Source organism: Pleurodeles waltl, chromosome 7, assembly GCF_031143425.1.
Source record: "Pleurodeles waltl isolate 20211129_DDA chromosome 7, aPleWal1.hap1.20221129, whole genome shotgun sequence".
NCBI classification, from domain to species: Eukaryota; Metazoa; Chordata; class Amphibia; order Caudata; family Salamandridae; genus Pleurodeles; species Pleurodeles waltl.
In genome coordinates, this window is record NC_090446.1 from 1083190100 (window position 1) to 1083210886 (window position 20787).

Consider the following 20787-nt stretch of genomic DNA (forward strand, 5'->3'; position numbering starts at 1 on the left):
ACGATATTAGAAACACCTCTTCTTCCGCTTAATCTTCCTCCTTGGGTGAGAAATCTTCCAGGGCGCAGCGTGATCTTGGCTGATCATCACGTGCCATGGCGTCATCTAGTGACAGTTCCTTCACCGCTCGTGTTGGTGGGCATCTCCTCTTCCTCTCGCACCCCTTTGCAGACAGCTGCAAAATGATGAAGTCTCCAGCAATTGGAGTATGTCCTTCCTTGAGCCAGACAGTCCCTTAGATTGTGTTCGTCCCTTCCACAATAGTCACACTGACTCCATTTCTTGGTGGGGACATACTGCCCTGGCTTCCTCCTTGTCGACTGCGTTTGCACCACATCCACAAGTTTGGTTTTGATTGCCAAGGGTTTCTCTGTCAGGTGTGACATCGCTATATCCCTCTCTGCCGCTCTGGCTGCAGACAGGTCATGGGACAGTGCCATGACATGGATTACTTCCAAGGTGATATTGGGCTGTCTCAATATCAGACCTCTCAGTGTCTTATTCCTGCAGTCCTGTATTATTTGCGCACGCACCTCATTCTGTTGATCATCTTCAGTACAGGTGCTAGTGAGTTCACATTGCCGGGCATAAAACTGATCACTAGATTCACCTCTTCTCTGCTGCACCTGCCGTAGTTTAATGCGTTCAAAATCTGGGTTAAATTGCGGGTCGAAGTGCAAGTTCAGAGCCTTTACCGCCGTGCCATAGTCGTCATAGGCACCTGTGTTCGGCAAGTGTCTAAAGAGTTTATTTATTTCATCTCCATCGAAGTGGAGAAGTAGAGGCCTCTTCATCGCACCGTCCCTCTCGCGGGTGGCCCAAAATAGTTCTCCAGGGGCCCGAATCCCACTTTCGAGCTGGGTGACGCTGTGGCAGGATCTGCTAGTTCACTAAATGGTGGGAGTGCACCTACTATGGTGTGTTGCGACGTTTGGTGAAGAGCGGGTGTCAGCTCATCGGCCATTATTGTTGTGCCCCCTTGTATTTTGCGTTTGTTGTTGCAGGCCTGCTGCTACCCTCAAGTCACCACGTGCTGTCCATGTGTGCTGCCCACTGTTATCACATGTACTTGAATTGTGGCACTGGTTGCAGACGACTCCCCGGGCTGCAATCAGTGGCGGTGTTCACCCCGTGTCCTCTCTTGAGTACAGGGTGTCCACTCATGTGGCCTGACCTCTGCCTCAACTGGTTGCCCCTTGTTGGGCCGGCTCACCACCCCTGTCACGCTGTCAGCGGGCCGCACCACTATTTGGCCTCTGAGCAGGCACATGTGGGTCTGAGTCGTCGCTAGAGCACTGTTCACATTACAATAGTGAGCACGCGCTCTCTGCCCACTTTGATAATTGATTACTAACACCTGGACTTGTTGTACACTGGAAGGGAATGCTCCTGCCTAGCCGTCACCACCTTTATTTAACACCCCGGCCGATCGGAACAAGTTCCATCTTCTGTGGCATATCAGGACTGTCAAGTGGTGGACCAAAAGACCGTTACACAACATTACATTCTTAGCTGCAATTGGTCCTCATCACGCTGCAGAAAGTCACCGGTCTTTTGTTGACTGTTGCTCACAAACATGTTAGACAGCCTAGCGCTGCTGACCCCAGATCATGGTAAGTGGTGACTTTTATTTAATAACAACAGTCAAAATGGACCAAGTTTATGCGATAAATTGACAGTCACCTTCGTCCTCCTCCTTCAGAATCAGTTATAGTCTGTGCACAGAAAGATGGCCACGGGAGCTCAGCTACAGACCTCTGTGCCTCTACAGGCAGCCATTATGCACCGCTGCACATGATCAGCCGTCACTGTATTAAGTCAAACTGAGACTTAAAAAGCTAATATAAATTAGCATGCAGATTTAACAGTAATCAAACGATGCTAAGCTTCTGAGATGAATAGTATACCCATCCAAATGCTCCGCCAGTACGCAAAGGTTTTTCTTCTCCGAGTGGTAATCTTTGGAACCTCAAAATTCTGCAACTGCTGACTTGACTTTAATAACCAATTTCAGTTTCCTGTGGGAGCACCAGTTACCAGTGGCAACAAATACTAGGGGTGTTAAGGATCCAACGCATCCTAAGGGCCCACTGCATCCTAATTATGACTGACTTTTAATACCTGAGGGGCAAGGGAAATATTTCCCTTGCTTGCCTTAAGGCCTGTGGCACCCTTCCCACGCCGCTGCTGTCATACCAGGCAATTTAGGAACAGAAAAAAAATCATTATAATATTTAAGACAAAAACATGTGTGCCCCATGACACCCTACTCACCACACAACTCTCCTCTGCGTGCCTTTCCTATTACTTTGACCTGCTCCATCTGTTTATGAATTAACTGCATCTCAACTTTATAGTAAGTAGTACCTAAATACTTAAATAAAAGGAAACATATTTTTGCTTCAGGGATTCATAGCAGCAACTCGAAGACCTAATTTACTGACAGTAGCCATTCAGCATCAGATATCTCTCAAAGTTCTTCAACAGATATTCATGCTATTTTTTGCAGTAGAATGTATTTCATATCTTTTGACAGAAAGGTTTGGGGATCTATTACTACCCATTCTAGCAGACCACTTTGTTTACAACTCTGGCCTTTCCCTTCACATGCCATTGCATTCTGGAACCTGTAGTCTTGGATAACGTACACTGAAAAAATAACTAGTACATCTCATGTTGATTTATGAAAGGTAAACTCAGGACTGGGGACATGCTGTAATGTCAACATTAATTCAGAATTCCACCTTAACCCTACTTCAGCAAGGCATTACATTAGCTTTGTTGCTAACAGGTAATATTGGTGAATGACCATCTTCACAATTTTAGTGGCATGAACTGGGAAATCTCCCTTTTTAGGGTCGAGCGCAAGGCACTCTGTCCCTGGTGTAATCTCTCAGTGGGCTTGTAACTACCCACCCATGTCAGGCCTATCTGTTTGGTTGGTTTTTGGGCTTGCCTTTTAAAATTCACTTGATTCAATTAGTGAAAGGCATGCACACATCATGCCTTTTCCGGTGTTTAGCCCGCCTCAAGCACACCAGCCAACTACTGAAAACATACAAGACTGTATGTTTTCCATGTGGTTTCTGCACTATTTTTTCTCTGTAATTTGTAGGCAGCGTGATCGCACTTGGCAGAAGTAGAGCACTTTGCATGACATCGACCCTGTTAAATGGATATTTGCACTTTTGCCAGTTACATGGATAGTTTTGCACTTTTGCCGGTTACATGGATAATTGCACTTTTGCCAATATGTTTCACTGTGAGCGAACTTCCGTTTCCTTTTGTGTGTTTGCTTTGCGCTGATGGCGGCCGTCTGCTCACTTATGTGAAACTGTTTTACTTTTCAGTTTATGTGGTAAGAAAAGTCTACTTAGGAATTTACAAAGCTAATAGCTTTAATTCGAGTAAACAGGAGACCCATTGCATTGTAAATGCTTGTTTATATTATATTTACTGCTGAAAAGTGATTTAAAAATATTCTAACATCTCTGTCACAATAATTTCCTGATCTGCAAATGCCTCTATCAACTGAAGCTGTTTTTATTCAAATTGATCATACATATTACTTACTTTAATCTGAATAATTTGTTTTGTGTGGGATGTTCTAATTACTTGTCCGTATGTGCCTGTGTGAGTGTGCACGCTACAGCTGTCTTTGCTGCAATGGTTTTATGTGAGGGTTGCTTGCACCGTTTCTATTCATTCAATGCCAGTTCTATGTAAGGGAAGCTTACACAGATGGTGCTTTTCACCAAATGGAAAAGCACAACAGGTGGGCTCTGCTAGCACTTCTCTGACAAGCATCTTCTTCATCTGATAAATTTCAGCCTTTCTTTCAGAACTCACAGTATGAACTATTCCTCCTGATGATCTTCCCCCTTGTAAAAGGGGGAAGACTAGCTATAGACAGGGCCCCTACAATTATGTGATTGTACAGCCATAGAGTTGTTTGCATAATTGTAGATTTGCTGCATTGGCCACATAATCCATCATCTGTAGTATAATCTGCAGATTTTAACTAAAAAAATATTTCTAGCTCAAACGGTTCAAAAGTTACTGAAAAGGCAGCAATGCAGTGATTAGTGCAAATGTGTATGAAGGAGGTACACAGTTGTCAAAATATTGAAAAGGCGGGGACGTGGCTTGGAGCCGGTTGAAGATGGCTGTCTTCTGAGGAGCTCTGGAGCAGCCAAGGAGGAGAGTTGAGCTGTTACCTACTATAACGCTTTTATGACCTCCTGCATGGAGCACTGTAATGAGGGAACAACTCCTATGCTGCAGGGCCTAATTCTTAAACTCAGACTTTTTTCTAGCTGGCAATTTGCGTTCCCTAAAGTATAAACAATAATTTTTTTGCTAAAGTATCGGCAATGATTTTTTATGAGTTGAGCCCTGAAGAATTTACACAACAGTTGTTGAAATACCTAATAAGGTGATGATCTTTTCCAACTAATAACTTTAGTATCCATTTTGATGATCATTTCCAACTAATAATTCTAGTATCCATTTTCTAAATGTTTTCTCCATTAGTTAACATTATGGAGGGATCGCAAGAATATGCCTTTATCTCACCTGTCCATTTTCCCCACTCCAGGGTTGACAACTTGTTTGTTACAAGCCTAAGTCACAACACATTCTACATGCAGAAATTGGTCCTATTTTGAAATCTGATCATGCCAGTATTGCACTAAAGCCAAATTTGAATTCAATAATCTCTCAATGGAAGATGCTGCATCTTCTTTTCTTAAATCCTGTGCTAATTACTACAGAGGTCAAAACAAAGCTTCTCGCTAATTATCTATAAATCAAGAAAGATAAAGTCAAAGTTGATTCAATTTCATGTAACAATGGCACCATGATCCACAAAAATGAAGATATCTTAACTGATTTTACTCAGTACTACCAACATCTTTACACTCCTGACTTGACTACTTGCCAAGAAGAAATTCCACACTATTTATCTTCCACAAAGATGGCTTCTTGTACTGAGAAAGATATTTCACCACTGGAAGTTGATATCTCTCTTGAAGACATTGGACACATTAAGAAAGGTAAAGCTATAGGTCCTGATGGTTTTTAATATAATTTTATCTACACTTCTCCAAATGTTTGATTCCCCAAAAGGTACCAACTTTTTCTTCATTTCACATCCTCTAGTACTGCTGGAGGTTCTTTCAAGATGCCCTGATTTGTCAAATACCTCAACAAAACAAAGACCCTGAACTTTGTAAAAACTAGAGACCAATCTCCATAGTTTATTCAGACTACAACATTCTTGCCAAGTCCTTTGACTTGATCTTATGCACCCTAAACTCAGTGGGAAAGACAATCAGGATTCATTAAAGGCCAACACATCTCTGTTAATACTAGATTACTTTTTAACCTCCTCAGTAAATCCAAATCTAATAAATGCTCATTAGCACCAAAAAAGCCTTTTATTGCATAAACTGGCCTTTTTTTCATCTGTCTCTCTTGGTTTTGTTTTGGTCCATAGTTTGTCCATTTAGTAGCTCTACTATGCTCTTGACCAAAGCCTCCATTTTAGTAAACGGTTTCACCTCACCTTTTTTCACTGCACCTAGGAGTCAGACAGGCCTCTCCTCTGTCGCCTATATTTGTTCTCATCCTGGAACCCTTCCTATCTGAAGTTTGACAAAATCCTAACATCCACAGGTTCAGATATGACAAACAGTTGAAACGTTCTGTATATACAGATGATATTCTGCTTTTCATGTCTAAACCGTAAAACTCTTTACCAGTTTCTCTGACAGAAGTCACTCATTTTGCTTCTCTCTCAGGTTGTAAATTAAACCTGGATAAATGTAAAATTCTTCCACTTAATAGATGGTGTTTTCACTCAAATTTTATTTCCTCTTATTTTCATTGGAATTTAGATAAAACTAAATATCTCATCTTTGGTTTTCACTGATTTAAAAAAAAGACTGTTTCTATTAACGTGAAAGGGGTTCTTGAGACTGTCATCCATAACATCTCCATGGAATTCCTTATTTTTATCCTGGTGGGGGAGGTTGGATATTCAAAACATGATGTTGGTACCAATAGTCCTATTCTATCTCACTAACATTCTTCTAAATATTCCTAGTCTTTGTTTAAAAAAATATATTCTATCCTCTCAGCTTTCTTATAGGATAACAAAAAACCTCATGTCTTTTATAAAACCTAAATGGTCTAAGCAATTGGAAGTGGTTAATTTTTCAGGCTTTCACTCTTAGCATACTGTATTATTTTCAAAACATCATCCTTTTCTTATTTCTGAAGGTGAGTCATTATATTTGCCGTTATTTGTAGATCTTGAGATGTCCAAGCAGTGACTGCCAAGGTAGTTAAGGGACACAAGACAAAGGGAAGTCACCTCAGGGCACAATGCCTCCTGGTGAGGGGCTGGTGGCCACCATTTCCTCAGAGATGGCAGCGACCTGTACCACGGTCACCACTGCCACAATGACCGCCACCTGCACCGCAACCTGCACTGCTACCTGTACTGCTACCTGCACTGCTGCTGTCACAATGTCAGTCTGCAGCATCCTCCCCAGGGATCAGCCATCCATGGCTGCCGGAGACGGTCTGGTGTCTCCCTCCACCACTACAGACACCTGCACCATGGGCAGCACCAGCAGCATCTCCGCCGCAGCCACCACCATCTGCACCGCCATATGCCCAACCAGTGCCACTATATCGGACGTCAGCAGCATCCCCAGGGGGCAGCCATCCGAGGCTGCAGGTGATGTCCTGGACCCTGGACACGCGACTTGAGGCACCACCATCAGCACTGGCACTACCAGCAGTTTGCAGCATAAGTCGTCGCAGGATTGGAATGTGGCTCTGCCTCCATGGAGTATCATGCTACCTGTTCCATGTACATCTCGTGGCTCAGACACCCAGGTGAGAGGATGTTATCTGCAACACCCCAGGTGCTGCATCACTGGACACAATGCCCCCTTCAGAACCAGTGGAGAGATGCATCCACTCCCCCTATCCTTGCCAGGATCAAGCATTCTGGGCACAATGCCCCCTCCAGAACCAGTGGAGAGATGCATCCACTCCCCCTATCCTTGGCAGGATCAAGCACTCTGGGCACAATGCCCCCTCCAGAACCAGTGGAAGATGCCATCCACTTGAGAGACTGTGGCTTTGCACTCCCCAGGACCAAGCAGTGGGAAAACCACCCACTTGAGAGACTGAGGCTTTGCACTCCCCCGGACCAAGTAGTGGGCAAACCACTCACTTGAGAGACTGTGGCTTTGCACTCCCCAGGACCAGGCAGTGGGCATGGAGCCCCCTCGAAGGGCAGTGGCGTCGTACCATCTTCCAGATGAGGTGCCCCCCTCCCCTTCTCCCTGAGGTGCCTGTGTTTTTTCCACCTGATGCCCCTGCAGTGTTTTCTACGTTTTGAGGCAGGTGTCATGTGTGGGCCTCGCTCATGCTTTTTGGGACCACTGGTCCACGGACATTTCCAAGGGACAATGTACGGCATTTTGTATATAATGTAAAATTTTGTATATGCTGATTATTTAAAATTATATTGCTTTATTTGAATGTTCCAGTATAACACTGGTTAGACTCATTTCCTTTTGTCCTTGCGATATTCCAGAGGGTGACGGGGTGTTTCAGTAATGTTGTTGGATGTGTTAGTGTGTATGTTGTTGTGGTGAAGGTGGGGGTGGGGGTAATGCGTGCTGCGTGTGTGTGTCACTCTCTTTTCCCTCCCCTCTTCCCTGTGTGCTAGGTGCAGTACTCACCGTCGTCGCCGCCGCCTTCTTTCTACTTCCTGGTGTATGAGAAGATACACCAACATGGGGAGGATCTCCATGGCGTCCTGATTCTTCGTGGAGTGTCAAAAGATGAGTGGTTCCCATTCGATGTACTGTTTCCGCCATGGTTTTGATGTCGTTGGTACCGCGCCGGGAAAGCTGGCGGATTGGCCTCTCATAATAGGGTGGGTGGTACATTGTCCTCCGCCTGTCTGTTGGGGGTGACTGCTGCGGTGTTTGTTGCTACCGCCCTGGCGGTCGGAGTGTTAAAGTGGCTGTCTACGTTGGCGGTTTCCGCCGTGGTCTAATCCCATTTTTTTTACCGCCGGCCTGTTGGCGGTGTTACCGCTGCTTTAACACGGACCACCAGGGTTGTAATGAGGGCCATAATCTGCCTCCAAGTCTTACCGTTATAAGCAATGAACTTCATTTGTGTGATGATATAATCTTCACATGTAAACATTTATTTTCTTATTCTTTCCCCCTTTCTTCATATTTTCTTTTTGATTTTAGTAATGTCTTGTTGTATGATATTTATTAAGAATAATGTTTTATGCTGTTTGGTTATAATAGTATACATATTTAACAAACATTTTCTTTAACCTAAAAAACTAAATATGGACAGGGTGAACGTACAAGAAAATGCAGGTCTTACAGGTGATTGCATGCCCTGTGTTTTTAGGGGTAGTGAAGAGAAGGAGATTTGATGGAAGTGCATTCAGGAGAGAGTGGAAAGAGGATGCTAAAAAGGAAAGAGATATGGTGTAAGATATGCAGATGGAAAAGATGTGGAGAGAAAAAGGATGCACATGTCTAACATAAAGTGAACAAAACAGGACACTCTGAAGCCTACTACCCCTTCCACGACCCTCAGTAATATATTTTTCACAGACTCACAATTTTAGAATTGATACATTTTCAATAATAATTATTTGCAAAAAATATTGTTGTTACTCATTTGCTTTAAACAGCTAACAGCCACTGACAAACCCTATAGTCCTGGCTAGTTTTAGGTGTATGCCAGTTGTTGTACTATATGTCTAAATGTAATAACTGTAATCAGAAAGGAAACAAAATACCAGTTGGGTGAAACACTATGAGAATCACGGAAATTTAATTTACATGTTTAAGCCATACTTCTAATTACGTAGGCCTTTTAGATATCCCCTACCTCACTTTTTTATTCAATGTAAAGACCTGATATAATGTAAAACTTGATGTGTCACATCCAAGGCAAAGTAATGTCACTCATAGGCACATTTGCAAGTGTCACACATAAGCAAACTGAATACTTGTCAGCTAGCCATAACATCCTGGATACCAGTTCCAATTTACCTTCAAATCATCTGGAATTAATATTTTGCGTGCTTTTTTAATCATTGGTTGAGGCTTCAGCTCCTCTTCTGAAAACTTGCGCTTGCGTGGGTCAAACATCTCTTGCCCAGGAATGCTGGAAAGAGCCAGATCAGCTGGGTCTGGTTCATAACCCACTGGCACCTGGATAGTTTCCGGGTCAATGGGACTTGGTGTGTTACGATTTGAAGACAAAATTTGACCTGGAGAAAAATTAAAAATGTGTTACAGGATACAAAGTGTAGATATTTCATCCAATGAACAGAAAATATTATTTACAAGTAGAAATATGGCTATCCCCGAGTTCACAAACATAAAACACACATTTAGTTAAAATTCAGACTATAACAAAGATAAAAAATAAAAACAATAAGTGGACTGCTAAATAGATCACAACATTATAAAACATAACACTTTAGCATATATCAATTTATAAATCTAAGAGTAAAAAAGAACTCCTTAATTTTTGCACACGTTGCCCTTAAACACAATTCAGCAGAAGTTGATTGCACAATGAAATCGAAAGGACACAATCAATAGATGATTTATGATAATCATCTAGCTAATTTAAGATGCTCACAGAAAAAAAACACTATAGAGACAAACATTTCTTTAAAAACAACATAAAGATAAGGTTGAAGTGTTAGTGTTACATGCCAGAAATCAAAGGTGTGCAAACTCATAAGTTTCTAGCATTAAATCTAAAAAAACTTCCATGAAAATTTAGTAAAATTACACTTTCCCAGCAAAACTTTGTAGGCGTAATTACACTTTTGTCCAGGCCTACCTGAGTAATATTACCCAACAGTTACAAATGATCACATTTATGAGAACAGGTAGCAAACATCTGGTAAAAGTATGTAATACAGAGGGCAGCAGAATAAAAGATTTTTGTCAAGTTCCTCCATCAAAGTGCATCTATGGTCAATATTTTGAGTGATCAACAGCTGTCATCACCTCTTGGTAAAGAAGTCAAAAGGCAATGTAACACCTTAAACCTTAAATACAACACTTTGGGGGTCATTTTGACCTCAGTGGTCTTTTTTCAAGAGCGCCAAGGGACCGCCGTGCGGAAGACCGCCTGTGCAGGCGGTTTGCCGCTCGCCCTATTATGACCGTTGGCAGCTCTCCATCCCTTTACGGACGGAGAGCCGCCAACAGCCATACTGGCGGGAGGCGGGAAAGTAGAGGTTGCTCCACCTCCACCGCCACGCCAACAGAACACCGCCCAGCGAATCACGTCCTGTGATTCGCCGTGGCGGTGTTCTGTTGGCGGTGTGGTGTCGGCAGAGCTGCCTCCATGGCTCCCGTCCCCTCCCAGAGGATTGACGGACCAGGTAAGTCGATCGTCCGTTAGGGGAGGGGGGTAGGGGGGGTGTTGTGTGTTGTGTGCATGCATGGGGGTGTGCGTCTGAGTATGTAGAGGGGGTGTGTGAGTGTGTGTATGCTTGTGGGGGTGATGCGTGTTTGGGAATGAATGCGTGTCTGTGGGTATGTCTGTATGGATGTGTGCGAGTATGTTTGAATGTGGGTGTGCGTGTCTGACTGTGGGTGTGTGGATGTTGGCATGTATGTCGGGGTGTGTGCGTGTGTGTGTTGGTGGTGCCTGCATGCGTGTCGTGTGTGTGTGAGTTGTGTGATGTTGGGGGTCAGGGTGGGGAGGGGGGCCCTGCCACCTTTGGGGGGTGGCAGGTGGGGTGGGGGGGTAGGGGAGGGAGTCGGGGTGGGGGAGACCCCTATCAGTGCCAGGGAAGGAATTCCCTGGCACTGATAGTGCTTACCACCATGGATTTCATGGCGGTTCAAACCGCTGGAAATCCACGGCGGTAAGCCGGGTCCAAATACCGCCTGCGGTATAGTGATGGCCGCCGAGCTGGAGACCCAGGTCTCCAGCACGGCGGGCGGAACGGAGAACCGGCGGATGACCATGGTGGTTACCGCCATGGTCATAATTCCACAAGGTAAGACCACCAGCCTGTTGGTGGTCTTACTGCCGGTTCTCCGCCTTCCGCCAGGGTCGTAATGACCCTCTTTGTTTGGTGTGCATCCAAAGTAGTTGGCTCAGACAAGCAGCCCTAATCGTGAAATACTTAAGCATTTGGTTTTGACCCACATGCAATAACACATTTTATAGTGCATAAATCGCACTGGATAAAATACATTAAATGTCTAACCAAATCTGTTTAGGGCTCACTGATACCTTTAATGCAATGAGATTCTCCAATGTGTAATATGTAAACTGGAACAGAATGGCTAGAGGGCTGTTTCAGAAAGCCCCTGAGGAATAAAGGGCAATAGCAGCAATAAGCAGAACCGACCTTATAGCTCCTAAGCTTATGGGCTAAGTAGTGGGTGTGAAAGCAAAAAGAACAGATGATGGATGGAATGCTGAACATATCAAACATTTACTCCCAGCCACAGATCTGAGATTAATCCATCTTTTTTTGCTAACCATGTCACCCCAGTTTGGACCCAGCCAAATGCAAAACAGTCTTGGCCCTGCTCCCCATGGGAACAGTCCAGCCTGAACTGCCAGGCCAGGTCCTCCCTGTACTGGAAATAAGCCTACTGGGACCGGTTTTGAGGTATTGCCCCTCATCAAGTAATGGGTTTCAGCAGTAAATGGCTAGGGTGCTGGTCCTCAAGTAGGGTTGCAGCAGTGGTGCAAGACTGCTCTCTCCATAAGTCTCTCTCGTGCACTGCCATTGGGAATAGGTTGGAATATGAATAAAGTCAGGGCAAATATTTATTGTTCCTGAATGACAAAAGAGCTAGGATTTGAGGGGTGGGTGATTGAGCCTGCTCTACTTCTAGCAAGTTAAGACTCTCACGGAAGGTGCTCCCAAACTGGTTGAAGGTAAATGACCGAACCAACAATCCGGTGCAGTTGGAGGCAAGTGGAAGCAGAGGGGAAAAATAACTTGTAACCTGATCCTGTGAGAATGAGGGGGACAAATGTGCTAGATGCTTCAGTGGTGTGTGTAGCGGAAAGTGGTGAGCTGCATGGGGAATCAGGTGCTGATCAGGCAGTGTTAAAGAGTGCAGCATTGTCTAGAAGCATAAAGTTGGTACTGCACTGTTAGACCTTAATCACTGTATGTCAAGTACAAATACAAGTCCAATCCTCACCGCTGATCACCAAGACAGCCATGGGCAACAGGTTTATCCTGGTCTCGTTGGACCATGCCACCCGGTACTTAGACGCCATGCCTTTAAGATCAATCACTGCCCCTGTGGTGGGACATGCATTGATGGGTATTTTTACCCACATGGGGCTCCCCAAGGAAGCGGTATTTGTTATGGGTACCAAATTCATTTTTACTTATATGAAGTCTCTGTGGAAGGAGTGTGTGATGACACAAAAGATCACCACTCCTTACCACCCCCAAAGTAACAGTCTGGTTGAGAGTTTCAACCGCACCTTGAAAGGCATGATCACGGGCCTGTCAGACACCTTGAGGCATAAGTGGGACGTCCTCTTGTCATGCCTTCTTTCGCCTACAGGGATTTGCCTCAAAAAGGGTCTTGGATTTAGCCCTTTTGAATTACTGTATGGCCACCCTGTCAGGAAACCCTTGAGTCTGGTGAGGGAAGGCTTGGAGAAAGCCTCCAGTAAGCACCCCCAGGATGTATTCAGTTACAGGCTGGCTTTTAGGAACCAGACACATCACTTCAGGAAGCTCGCCCAGGAGAACCTGGAAGCAAGTCAAGAAGATATGAAGCGCTGGTACGACCAGAATGCCACTCTGGTTGATTTCCAGACTGGCCCAAAATTTTGTTTGGTGGCCCGAGAGGAACCTAGGGCTCTCCAAGATAAGTGAACTGGGCCATTTGAGATAGTGGAGCGCAAGAGTGATGTCACCTATCTGGTGAACTTGCAGACTCCCAGGAATCCTCTGAGGGTCCTACATGTGAACCGCTTCAAACCTAATTTTGAGAGGACAGAGGTAACAATGCTCTTGGCAACAGATGATGGGGTGGAGGAAGAGAGTGGGCCCCTTCCTGACCTCCTGTCTGCCAAAGAGAAAGATGGCTCCATGGAGGGTGTGAACCTCTTCCCCCTCCCTTACCCCAGAGCAACAGAGGGAGTGTCGCCAAGTATTGGGTCAGTTTGCCTCTCTCTTTTCCTTGATCCCAGGGGCCTTATGGGCACTACCAATTTAGGGTAATGACCTTTGGGATGAAGAATGCCCCTGCCATCTTTCAAAGGTTGGTCAACAAGGTGTTGGCTGGACTGGATGATTTCAGTGCCGCCTACATGGATGACATTGCTATGTTCAACTCTACTTGGCAGGAACATTTGCAGAACCTCTGCAAAGTGTTAGACGCCCGGCAGAAGGCAGGCCTCACTATTAAGGCAAGCAGCTGCCAAATAGGGCAGGGTTCTGTGCTGTATCTGGACACCAGGTGGGGATTGGCCAGGTGGCACCCCTACAGCCAAAGACTGAAACCATTCTGGCTTGGGAACCTCCCAAGACCCAGACTGAGATGAGAGCATTCTTGGGTCTCACAGGGTACTATAAGACGTTTGTCAAGAGGTGTGGCACTATTTTTGCTCCCTTGACTAAGTTAACATCCAAGCAGCAGCCCAGAAAGGTGATCTGGACTGAGTCTTGCCAGACAACTTTTGATGCCCTGAAGGCATCCATGTGCACGACACCCATGCTGAAGGCACCTGACTTCCCGAAATAATTTGTTGTGCAGACTGATGCTTGAGAGCATGGTATAGGAGAAGTATTATCACAGCTAAATGAAGAGAGGGCCAAGACCAGCCTGTAGCCTTCATTAGCAGGTGGTTACTTCCCGGGAACGTAGGTGGAGTGCAATTGAGTGTGAGGCTTTTGCTGTGGTCTGGGCACTAAAGAAGCTAAGACCCTACTTGTTTGAAAATGAGGGGTGAAAATCCAAAACTGTTGAGGTGGTCCATTTCCCTACAGGGGATGGACTTTACGGTGGAACACCGCCTGGAACAGAACACGCCAATGCTGATGGTCTGTCCAGATTCTTCCACCTTAGTGATGAGAACTCCCATGAGGTAGGGTAGTTCTCCCAACTTTCAGCTGGGGAGACATGTGTTAGATCTCGTATCCTTGGCGTGATCTCCCCTGCCCTTTTTGCCTCTGCTTCCCATGTTTTGACTGTGTGCTGGACTGAGTTTTTGCTGTTTTTGGTACTCTGGGCACTTTACCACTGCTGACCAGTGCTGAAGTGCAAGTGCTCCTCTGCGAAATGTATGTGTAATTGCCTTTTCCATGATTGGCACATTTGATTTACTAGTAAATCCCTAGTAAAGTGCACTAGAGGTGCCCAGTTCCTGTAAATCAAATGCTACTACTGGTCCTGCAGCACTGGTTGTGCCACTCACATTAGTAGACCTGCCACTGCAGTATCTGTGTGTGCAGTTTTAAACTGCCAAATCGACCTGGCAAGTGGACCTACTTGCCAGACCTAAACCTTCCCTTTTTATACATGTAAGGAACCCCTAAATCAGACCCTAGGTAACTCCATGGGCAGGGCGCAGTGTATGTTAAAGGTGGGATATGTTCTCATGTATTTTACATGCCCTAACAGTGAAATTCTGCCAAATTTGGTTTTCACTGTTGCAAGGCCTATCTCTCTCATAGGTTAACATCGAGGCTGTCTTTAAATATTTTTTAAAGTACAGATTCCCTTTAAAAGCAGATAGAAAAATTAAGTTTGGTATCTCTGAACTCACAATTTAAAAATACATCTTTTGTGAAATTTTAGTGAAGTTGGCTTTTAGATTGTTAATTTGAAAATGCCACTTTTAGAAAGCAGGCATTTTTTTGTTTTAACCACTCTGTGACTCTGCCTGTTTGTGGATTCCATGTCTGGGCCAGACTGTGAAGTACCACTGTCACCAATGGACACGACATCCTTGAGGTGTTCAACCTGATGTTTATTGTATATAACAACCTGGCATCAATCCACTTCCCAACCTACTCCCACTCGTGTTGTCTCTTCCCCATAACTGCCTTCCTCACTGCCCGCATTCTCGAATCCCCCCATGAGACCACCAGCATTCTACACATTACATCGTAACAGACTGACAGTAGTGCTGTTTTTGAATCTCCTCTAAACAGTGACACAATGGGAGCTGGGGTGTAGCCTGCATATCCTGATGAGCCATCTGAGCTAGAGTGGAGAGAGGAGTGGTCACTCACACAATGCCGTCCCCAACCCCCTGGTGTGTGTCTGGGGCCTGGCCCGGGCAAGGCAGGATCTTGTGAAAACAGAGACTTTCTTTTGAAGTTTGCCTACTTGAAGGCAGAAAGGGGTATAAATGGTGGAACCAAAACCCCACATTTTAGATCATTTCTGGAACCAAGAGGAACCTCTGCCATGGAAAAGAGCTGAAGAGCTGAGGAGAAGTGCTGTCCCTGCCTGTGTGCTTTGTTTGGCTATCCTGCAGTTGCTGCTTCTGCCTGTCAAAGGGGACAAAGACTGGATTTTGTTGGGCATTCCTGCTTGAAGAAGAACCTCCAAGGGCTTGAGCTGAGCTTGTCTCCTGTTTTGAAGTCTAAGGGCCACCAAAGACTTCCTCTGCCAGCACCTGGACTTTTTGCTGCAATTTCTGCCCTGCCAAGTGGTGCCCTATCCAGTCCCGGTGCCCTTGAACTGTGAAGTTGGCAGAACAAGAGCTGAAATCCCGCACAGAACACAGTGCGGGGAAATTTTTGACACACCATCTGCAATGCGGCTGATAAATGACGCGCCGCCCACATCGCAGCTGAATTCAAGGCCTTCCTGCATGGGAGATCAATGCATCGCGGCTGGAGAAATGACGCAACACCTGCTTGCGGCTGGTGGTAACAACACAAACCCCACGTAGTGCAATTTTGTAACACCGTGCAACTGGATTTCTCACACATGGTCGCTGGGCATTAAAGTCATTGTGAACCTGCATGGATCCGAGGTGCACCAACGACCTGACCGGAGAAGAAAACAAAGCACGGTCTCACTTGCGAGTAGGGAATCGACGCATCACTGACTTTTCCGATGCACGCTTGCCCGTTTGGCTTTTATTATGACGCAAACCAGGTACTTTGTGTAAAATGAATGTTTCCCTTATTTTCTATGGAGTTAGACTCTTGTACTTTTGAACATTTTTGACTTGTGTATGTTGGAATTTTGTCATTTTGGTCTTGTTTGATTTAGATAAATATTGCCTATTTTTCTAAACTGCTGTGGTGTCCATTTTGTAGTGTTTTCACTGTATTACTGTGTGTGTTGGTACAAATGCTTTCCACATTGCTTCTGGGTTAAGACTTTATGCTCATGCCAATCTACCAATGGGGTAAGTGAGGGGTTAACCAGGTGTGTTTCTCCTTTGCCCTGACTAGAGTGATGGTCCTTGCTTGGACAGGGGGTAATCTGACTGCCAACCAAAGATGCCAACCAAAGATCCCATTTCTAACATGCACAATGTTTGAAAGGGGAGAGTCTCCCCTTTCAAGCCAGGCCTTTCTAAACGTTTTTCGAGGTGTGGATCATAGCGCGCTGCGATCCACAACCAGGAAACCCCACAAGCACCAAGGATGTTAGTCTGGGGGCCTTACTGCACCCACAGGGCATATATTTTTCTTAAATGCTGTTTTTCCCTTGGGGGCAGTATTCAGCCCCCAGGGGAATATTATAAACATAAGAAAATAATAATAAAAAAATAAATTGACGGGGTCAGCCCTTGTTGAAATGGGATGATTCCCCCTTTCTCCGGCACAAGAATATTATTTTTTAAATGCTGTTTTAACCTGTATATATATATATATATATATATATATATATATATATATAAAACAAGCGACCAGCGAACAGGGGTCAGTCCTCCTTGTTCATGGGCCGACCCCCTTTGGTCTGTATAATTATTTGTGAAATATATGGTTCCCTAGAGAAGCTACACATTTAAAAATAAAATATAAATAAGGTAGGGGGGTCATCACGTGGGTCGACCCCTTTGGGGGCCAGTATATATATTTTTTGGAGAATACACACATTTCTAATAAAAAAAATATACACATAATGCATATACCACAGGTCTACTATTTGCAGATTATGCAGCAGATTGTATATTTATGCGGCATATGCAGTATATATGTGTTCATGCAGTGAAAGGGACTGCACAAAGGTGGACTGGTCGTCTTACAGTTGCTTACTTCTGCTTTTCATTGCTAAACTGGTGCTAGTGAGGTGAAATGTTTGGCCAGACATTATCACCAGGTAACAGCACAAATTTCGCCACACTCCATAAACTTTTATCCAAAAATTATTTATTTCAAAGCAGCACAATTGCCCCAACGTGTTTGAAGCTCACCAGGTCCTTGTCATGGTCTGTGGCAAAGACCTGGTGAAGTCGAAATTCTTTGGTGTGATTGTGCTGCTTTGCAATAAACAATTGCTGGATACAAGTTTACTGGGTGCAGTGAAATTTGTGCTGTTTCAAGTAACTGGGGTACAGTCAAACCCCCATGCCGACACCAGCTGCGGTGCATGCCACTACCAGCTGACCACATGGAGAAAACAGTATTACCATATTCATAAGTTTAGAAGTTTTTACAAAGCAAGTCTTTTTTTTTTACAAAGCAAAAAATGATGAATTTTATGTAACAAGTGCTGCATTATGTTGCACAATTTAGACAACCTGTTTGATAATTTGGTGCTCTTCTGCAAATTTCCAGTGACCTTGGTGATGACTGTGCACAAAGTTGCAGGCGCTACTATGTGAATACATGATTTTTGAGATAGGTAGAAGTAGATGTGTAGCTTCAGGAAATTACTTTGATACTGTCAATGGCCTAGGAGGTCCCCCAACAATAAAGTTTTGCATATTTCCTAACAAAGGTATTCTGTGGTATTGAGTATGTAGCAAAATGAAGGAATGTGTCTTTTTTGTCTTTTTTAGTGCCTTTGGAGAATCTGCAGATTTAGAAAAGAAGATAAGGTAAGGTGACTTCATCTTAATTTACTGTTGCCCACATCTCACCTGCACACACCCACCAACTGTTTTAGAACAACAAATCTGCCTTCTATGCAGGACAGTGTTTTAGAAGGACAGTAGCAGAGATGGTGTCTCGTGGATGACTGCTGCCCCGGCCCAAACTCGAGTTATGGACAGCTTTGAGTCAGGATCAGAGACTGAGACAGCATATACTGAGACAGCATCTGAGGGAGAGGAAAATGGAGAAGAATCTGGAAGTGTTTTTTCAGTTGGCATAGTTCCATCCAACAACTCATCTTCCAGCAATTCTGAGAGTGAAGATGATGGCAGTCATGCTGTAACTTTGCAAGCACAATCTGTGCAGGGGGGAAACCATAGCAAGTTAGACCGACCAAGAGAGCAGGCACATGCTCTCTTGACAGCCCCCAAATTTAGTTCGGCCCCACATTCCGCCTTTCACTGGCTAGGCTGGATGTAGGTTGATATGGTCATTTGTTTGCCAATTGACTACATCCATCTCTTTTTGGATGTTGACTTTCTTTAGCAAATTGTGCAGCAAACAAATGTGTGTGCCAAACAGTTTCTGAGGGAGCATGGGGGCACTCTAGCATGTCATTCTAGAATACGCAAGTGGAATCCCACTTTGCTTGAAGGAGTTGAATATACTTTTGGACCTTACTCTCAAAATGGGGTCAGTTGACAAACACACCTTGGAGTCCAACTGGTCTACTCGCACAGTTTGGGTAATCCCCATCTTCGCACTGTACATGGGCAGAGATCGTGTTTTGCTATTGCAGCGCATGCTGCATTTCACTGACAATTGTGCTGCATTGCCTTGGGACCATCCAGACCATGACAGGTCATTCAAAATTTGGCCTGTTGTGAAACATTGTCTGCCAGGTTTCCAGAGATTTATACTCCTGAAAAGAATATAGCCATCAATGAGTCCCTGATCCTGTACAAAGGACGGCTGCTGTTCAGGTAGTACACTGTGAGCAAAAGAGCTTTCTCTGGCATCAGGCTGTACATGCTGTGTGAGCTCTACTGGTTATGTGTACAGCTTGATAGTGTATACAGGAAACAACTTCACTCTTAATCCTGTAGGTTGCCCTTCCACGCTAGGAGTCACAGGGAAGATTCTATGAGAGCTTGTCCAGCCACTACTTCACAAAGGTTATAATCTTTATGTGGACAATTCCTATACAAGAGTAGAGCTATTCAATGAGCTATACAAGGCTGGCACTCTAGCCTGCGGTACAGTCCGTTGTCACCCTAGAAATCCCAGAGAATAGTTCCATACAGCTAGATGCTTGCATGATCATCTCAGGGAGGACACCATAACAATCCCTTCTTGTACACAGCCTCCCCCTTAGCACATTCTCTGACTACCTTCACACCCTTTCAGATCCTGTGAGGAGTACATACCTCCATTATAGTTATGAGCCAAGCTAGCAGTACCATTAAATTAGTCTGCTGGATTGAGCAGCATTAATGATGTACCTGCACCTTGCGGACCATTTCATATTGCCCCTTAATGGACATTACCTATTTATATATTTGATATTTCACTCCATTCACAGTTTTTGTCACTTCCCCCATTGGCACCCTTGACCTCTCTTTTTCAAATAATATTTTAACTTGACATTTTTCTAGGCCCATTTTTTGACAATTGATTACAACTAGTAATCTCCCTCTTTCGTATTGTATTTTTTATGCCACTTATTTTTTACAACGCTGTTTCACCTAGTAACTCCACCCCCACACGTCAGGTCACATTTACAGGGGCCAATGAATGACAAGCCCCCGATGTTTATATTCGGTGGCCCGCATAACCCGTTTACTCCCAGGTGTGAGGCCGCGATGCAGGTGATTCAGCGAGGACTGACAGTGAAAAGTTAGTATGGATTTTGGTCCCTTCACCCCTTTTGTTCTCGGTCCCTAATTTCACGGTGAGGAGCCTAGTCACTATACTCTGTTTCTCCTGTTTATAGACTTACACATATTCATATTTTCTGACCGGTAGGCCGGTCCCCATTGCAAGCTCATACCTTTGAGCGGTCGGATGGGCATGTTTTATGTGCAACCATCACTATGGTCGTTTTTTTATTAGCCACCCACATTATGCACCCAGGAATCTGGATTGATGAATCTTGATTAAAGCCAATCTGTCAACACGCCTTTGAGTCACAAGTAATGAGGCATCATCTAAGAACTTGGTTGGGGCTGTCACATGTCAAGCAAGCCCTACCTATTAGGGAGGTTATAATATCGTACCACTGATTAGTTTACACCACACCTTGCTACTTTCCTACGCTAGGTGGGGGTAGTCACATTACTATAACATGTTGTGTAAGTGGCACAACGTTTTTCATTTAGCTATGAGTCAGTGAGCTCCACTAGCCCAGGAGATTGTAATATCATTTTATTGATAATGCGTTTACTATGAACACTGATATATCCATGGCTTGTCACATTATTTTATCATACTCACTAAGTGATAAAACTTTTCACTTGGTTGATGAACTTTCACTTGTATCATTCAATATCCTACTTACGTGACTGATGTGATTTTGGTTCCCTTTATAAGGTTTATATTTTTAAGTTCTGTTTATTCCAGTTTTGCAGCAGTCCAATGGCTCGCATTTTCCAAAAGGGCACTTTCCTTAGCATAGGAAGGTAAGACATTTATGTCTGTCTCAAATT

The 20787-nt window shown here is 44.3% G+C and overlaps 1 protein-coding gene across 2 annotated transcripts in view; it reads right to left on the bottom strand.

The window, feature by feature from the left end:
- HLF (HLF transcription factor, PAR bZIP family member) overlaps positions 1-20787 on the bottom strand; it is a 304941-nt gene that overhangs the window by 106492 nt on the left and 177662 nt on the right. For both annotated transcript variants that reach the window (XM_069200025.1, XM_069200026.1), the window contains exon 3: positions 9111-9331. In XM_069200025.1, coding sequence (XP_069056126.1) covers positions 9111-9331 — 221 coding nt within the window. The remainder of the gene's footprint in view (positions 1-9110; positions 9332-20787) is intronic.